Below are 6,364 nucleotides of genomic sequence, written 5' to 3' on the forward strand. Positions count from 1 at the left end.
TGCACTCCGGTCTGGGTGACAGAGAGACTTCAACTCAAAAAAAAAAAAGAAGTTACCTTTGGGGAACACTGAGGAATGGGTACAGGGACTTTTCTGTATTATTTGTGCAAACTTCATAATCATAATCATTTCAAAATAAAAAAATCCGCAAGAAAAATGTAAAACTAGCAGAAAAAGCCTCAGAATTATTTTAAGTAGTATAAGACAAAACTTTTTGCTTTGTAATATTGATATGTATACTTTCAATTTCCAAATAACTGATAATGGAAAATTCTACCTTTGCTGGTCCTCCTCCTGAACTGGTGAACAAAACACTGAGCAGTGAGATGACAACAATATCATTGTGTTCAAATAGCAGCAAAGTCCTGCAAAAATAAAACATTTATCATTCATAAAATCTTATCTTTATCAAGACAGATGAATTTGACCAGGTGTTATGGCTCACACCTGTAATCCTAGCACTTTGAGAGGACTGCTTGAGACCAGGAGTTTGAGACCAGTCTGGACAACACAGCAAGACCTTGTCTCTACAAAAAGTAAAAAAAATGAACTGGTGATGATGAGTGCCTATAATCCCAGCAACATGGGAGGCTGAGGCAGAAGGATCACTTGAGTCCAAGAGGTTGATGCTGTGATGAGTTTTGACTGTGCTCCTGCATTCCAGCCTGGGTGACAGAGTAATACCATGAGATCCTGACTTAAAAAAAAAAAAAAAGGATGAATTCAACTAGAGTTAGAGAAAATAAATATTTCACCTTTATTTTACAAAACCGTATGAGAAAAATAAGTACAACTGTTTTAGAAAATATTTTGGCATTATCTACATTAGAAAGATTGAAGCTACAAATCCAACAATACCACTCCTAGAAATATATCATGCAGGTTTTCCCTATGTATGTACCAGGAAACACTTAACAGGCTCCTCATATCGGCATTGTTTGCTGTAGGACAAAATATACTGGCAATGTAGAATTATGTGCTACGTAACAACATTTTGGTCAACAATGAACCACATATACAAATGAGGGTTCCATAAAATTATAATGGAGTTGAAAAATTCCAGTTACCTAGCGCAATGCATTATTCACACACATAGTGACGCTGGTGTAAATAAACCTACTGTACTGCTAGTCATATAAAAGTACAGTACATGGTTACGTGCAGAACATACTTCGTAATGATAGTAAATGACTATGTTACTGGTTTGTGTATTTACTATAATATACCTTTACTCATCATTATTTTAGAATGTACTCCTACTTATTAAAAAAAACCCAAAAAACAGTCTCAGGTAGGTCCTTCAGTAGATATCCCAGAAGGCAGTGTTACTCTAAGGGAGGACAGCACTTTGTGTGTTACTAATCCCGAAGACCTTCTAGTGGGAAAAGACGTGAAGCTGGAAGACAATGATATTGATGATCCTGACCCTGTGGAGGCCTAAGCTAATGTGTGTGTTTATGTCTTTGCTTTCATTAAAAAAAAAAAAGTTAAAAACATTTTTTCTGGAGATAGGATCTTGCTCTGTCATCCAGGCTGGAGTGCAACAGCATGACTATAGCTCACTGTAACCTCGAACTCCTAGGTTCAAGCAATCTTCCCACCTCAGCCTCCAGAGTAGCTGAGACTACAGTCATGTGCCACAATGCCTGGCTAAGTTTTAAATTTTTTGTAGTGATGGGATCCTGCTACATTGCCCAAGCCGGTCTTTATCTCCTGGCCTAAAATAATCCCCCCAAAGGGCTAGGGTTAGAGGCAACAAGCTACTGTGCCTGGGCAAAAAAAAAAGAAAAAATTTTAAAGCTTGCAGAATATAGATATAAAGAAAATATTTTTGTATGGCTGTACAATGTGTTAGTGTTTTAAGCTGAGTATTATTTTTTAAAAAACTCAAAAAGGAAAAGTTACAGCATACTAAGGTTAACTTATTATTGAAGAAATTTTTCTTTTGAGTCTCATTCTGTTACCCAGGCTGCAGTGTAGTGGAAGTGGAATGATCGGGGCTCACCACAGTCTCAACCTCCCAAGCTCAGGTGATTGATTAATCCTTTAGCCTCAGTCTTCTGGATAGCTGGGGCTACAGGAAGTCCCACCATGCCTGGCTAATTTTTTATTTTTAGTAGAGATGAGGCCTTGCTATGTTGCCCAGGCTGGTCTCAAACTTATGGCCTCAGTGATCCTCCCAACTTGGCCTCCCAAAGTGCTAGGATTACAGGTGTGAGTAACAGCACCTGACTTTTTTTTTTTTTTAAGTAAATTAGTATAGCCTAACTGAACAGTGTTTGTAAAGTCTATGGAAGTGTACAGTAGTGTCCAAGGCCTTCACATTCACTCACCACTCACTCACACAGAAAAACTTTAAGTCTTGTGAACACCATTCATGGTAAGTACCTTATGCACGTAAACCATTTGTTCTCTTTTATATTATATTTATACTGTATCTTTCCTATGTTTAGATATACAAATACCATTGTGTTTTAACTGTCTACAGCATTCAATACAGTAACATGCTGTGCAGGTTTATGGCCTAGGATCAATAGGCTATATCACACAGTTGAAGTGTGTAGTAGCTATGTTATCTAGGTTTGTATACTTTATGTTTGCACAACAATGAAATCACCTAATGATGTATTTCTCAGAACATATCCCTGTTGTTTGGCAATACATGACTGTAATCCCATTTTTTTTTTTTTTTCTGAGTTGGAGTCTCACTCTGTCGCCCAGACTGGAGTGCAGTGGCCGCTCCCAGCCACCGCAGCCTCGACTTGCTGGGCTCCGGCAATCCTTCCGCCTCAGCCTTCCAAGTAGCCGGAATTACAGGCACGCGCTACCACGCCTGGCTGGTTTTTTGATTTATTGTAGAGATGAGGTCTCACTGCCCAGGCGGGTCTTGAACCCGCGGGCTCAGGCAATCCACTCACCTCAGCCTCCCAAAGGCGTGGGATTACAGGCTGAGCCACCGAGCCCAGTTTGTAATCCTATTTAAAGTAAAAAACTTGGCCAAGTATGGTGGCTCAAGCCTGTAATCCTAGCACTTTGGGAGGGCAGGGTGAGAGGATTGCTTGAGCCTGGGGTTTCATACCAGCCTAACCAACATAGTGAGAATCTGTCTCTACAAAACAAACAAACAGGCCAGGTGCAGTGGCTCACACTTGTAATCCCAGCACTTTGGGAGGTGGAAGCAAGAGGACTGAGTCCAGGGGTTTGAGACCAGCCTGGGCAACTTGGCAAGACCTCATGGTGGTGCACGCCTGTGGTTCCAGCTGCTTGGAAGCCTGAGGCAGAAGGATCTCCTGAGCCCAGCAGGCTGAGACTGGTGGCTGTGAGTGTGCCATTGCACTCCAGCTTGGGTGACAGTGAGACTCTGACTCAAACAAACAAAGTTAAAAATCTGCAAAGTATAACATTAAAACAAAAAACTCCACCAAGTATATGTGTGGTAATACTATAAAGAAAACCAAGAGAATGAAAAACAAAACTTAAAATGCTGGTGACAAAGGCAGGGAGAGAGGGAAACACTCAGAAGAGGCCCAAAGGACTTCAAAGGAATTGGTAAGGCTTCATTTTGGGGGCTGGGTGCTGAATGCATGGATGTTCATTTTATTATTCTTTAAACATACCTGTATGTACATTTGCTCTATTTTGTGTGTGAAATGTTCCTTTAAAAAACTTTAAAAACATTATCACTAGCCAAAAGGAGGCTTATAGGATCTATATAGTAAGAGACTTCCAGTTGATTATTAAAGAAATTTTCATGCTTTTCTTTACCCAAAAATCTGCTATGAGAACATATCAATGTTAACTTTAGTTCCAGTAACATCTGGAAGATTATAATTCTGGAATATTATAATTTAAGAAAATAAATGTATCAACAGAGTAATACTAACCTAAAATAAGGCAGACTAGGAAACACCAAAGTAGTCTCCAACTGAGAAACTGCCCAGTGGTTTTAGTAAAAGAATGAGAGGGACAGTGGTAAGTGCAGGAAGCAGATGACTAAACAAGGAGCCAGTAAAAAGTATATTCCCTTTCCCTCCCTATTCTACACACAGGGACGGTGATTTAGGAACACAGGAACCAAAGCATAATTTCATGAATAACACATTTAAAATATTATCAATAATAAGCAATAGTATCACTCAATCATATTCAAGTATAAATTGGAAAAACTCTCCTCATGCTGAGAAATTCAGTCAACTTTCTCATCCCTCCCTAATGCTGCCACCATTGTGAACGGGTATGGAATTATACGCACTCTGCATCTGACAAAGTACAGGGCAAACAAGCCAAAGGAGCCCAATCCAGAAGCTATTCTGTTGGCCATGATGGGGCGGGGGTGGGGGGTGGGGAGACAGACTGTTGACAGAGCATTTCCCACCCTTCACTTTCTGCTCTGCCCACCACTATCCCACGTGAGATCCTTTAGAACACCCTCCATTTTACTCCTTATCTCTCACCCTCATATTGGCCCTCCTCAAATGGCAAGATACCTTTCCTTACACTTACCCACTGAGTAAAACCCTCTAGAGGTAGAGAAATATTAAAAGAACGCTCACACACAGTTGCACATGTTACACTTCCTATTAAGTGGTCTTTAAGCATTTCCTCCCTAAACCAGCCCATTTGCACAAAAAGATTACTATATAGATCTAGGGGAATATGACATGAGAGTTTACTTAAATCTACCACACTTTAAAAATGATAACTGACATACTATTCCCCAGACATTTGTTTATGAGGGCATGTGCAAAGTCATACAAAAACAATGAGTGCTTTTAAAGATCTTGCTTTCCTCCTTACTCGTTGATTTTATTTGACATTTCAGGCCTGTTAGCTTCTAAGTCAGCTGCTAAAAGGGATCAAGAATAAATGATAAAAAGTCACTTACGCTAAAATTTTTCTGAAACTTTCTGAATTTTAACTAGTAGAAATAGCTATGACAGATCATGAATAATATTTAACGAAATTCACCACAGTAGTCCACAAACAAAACAGGCTCCTTCTTTTTCTCTGTTTGTTGACTTCTATCCAATGCTATAAAAGTGATAGACACATTTGTAATACTATAAGAAAGGGACTGGTAGTAGTGGGAAACTGCGGGGGGGGGCACACCTCATCAACAAGGGTGCATGTATAATGAACATTTGTATACCTAACCCTGAACTGCACCCACATCTTTAAAATAAAAAAACAAAACAAAAATAAAGACACATTTGTACAGATATTTGACATAAAATACAGTGGAACAAAATTAGTATTCAAAATGAAGAAATATAAACAAACATTCAAAGTGTGTTTTATTTACCTTAATGGTCCACAAAGAGTAAGGCCAAAAAACCACAAGAGTGAAATGATACACCCAGCAACTGCATGTTTAAATATTTTGATCCACTATAAATAGAAACAAAAAGATTAAAAATTTTAGTCACATGTTTTGCAAAATATCCTAATCTTAAATAACAAATATTTTAAAGGTGAGATCATTATGTATTTTGAAATTAAGTGGACAATGTAAGATCTCTTGACTGATTCTAGATTTGCGACAGAGTATTCTGTTTTCCATCATCTACATTCTTGTCTGTTGTTAGATTTTTTTTTTAACTCAGGATCTCACTCTGTCTGGAGTGCAGTGGCACAATCTCGGTTCACCATAGCCTCACCCTCCTGGGTTCAGGCGATCCTTCCACCTCAGCCTATCAAGAAGTTGGGACTAAAGGAGTGGACCACAGTATCTGGTTAATTTTTAAATTTTTTGTAGAGAATAAGTCTCACTATGTTGCCCAGGCTGATCTGGAACTTCTGGGCTCAAGTAATCTTCCTGCCTCAGCTTCCTAAAGTGCTGGGATTACAGGTGTGAGCCATGTTGCATGGCCTATTATTAAATTGTGAAGTTTTTTTCTTCAGAGTACACTTTTGTTTTCTCAGTCTCACTAGTTTTCTAGAAATACAACTTTTGGAATACAACTTTTAGTCTTTAAATTCTTTTCCATCAGGAATTTTTAGTGCTCTGATTATTTAAAAGGAGAAGAAAAGTTAAGATGGGGTTTAGACTATTAATCCTATTTTTAAATATGTTCTTGGTCTCTAACACAGAAATACCTTATGATTTGAATTAAAAAATCAGGGTGGCTGAGTGCGGTGGCTCACACCTGTAATCTCAGCAACCTGGGAGGTTGAGGCAGGACAATTGTTTGAACCCAGAAATTCAAAACCAGTCCAGACAACAGAGTGAGACCTTCTCTACAAAAAAAAATTTTTTTTTTTGGAGTTGGAGTCTCACTCTGTCACCCAGACTGGAGTGCAGTGGCCGCTCCCGGCCACTGCAGCCTCGACCTGCTGGGCTCCGGCGATCCTTCCGCCTCAGTCT

At 39.2% G+C, this 6,364-nt stretch overlaps 1 protein-coding gene across 1 annotated transcript in view; it reads right to left on the minus strand.

Annotated features, from left to right (window-relative positions):
- The window catches only part of SLC30A5 (solute carrier family 30 member 5), a 36,784-nt gene that overhangs the window by 26,482 nt on the left and 3,938 nt on the right, over window positions 1-6,364 (minus strand). Inside the window, exons 3-4 of the mRNA XM_008069234.1 lie at window positions 5,303-5,388; window positions 278-365 (exon numbers count right to left, since the gene is read on the minus strand). Of these exons, the coding sequence (XP_008067425.1) occupies window positions 278-365; window positions 5,303-5,388 (174 nt within the window). The remainder of the gene's footprint in view (window positions 1-277; window positions 366-5,302; window positions 5,389-6,364) is intronic.

The sequence above is a fragment of the Carlito syrichta genome, unplaced genomic scaffold (assembly GCF_000164805.1).
Source record: "Carlito syrichta isolate Samal-C Ts95f unplaced genomic scaffold, Tarsius_syrichta-2.0.1 Scaffold109772, whole genome shotgun sequence".
NCBI lineage: Eukaryota > Metazoa > Chordata > Mammalia > Primates > Tarsiidae > Carlito > Carlito syrichta.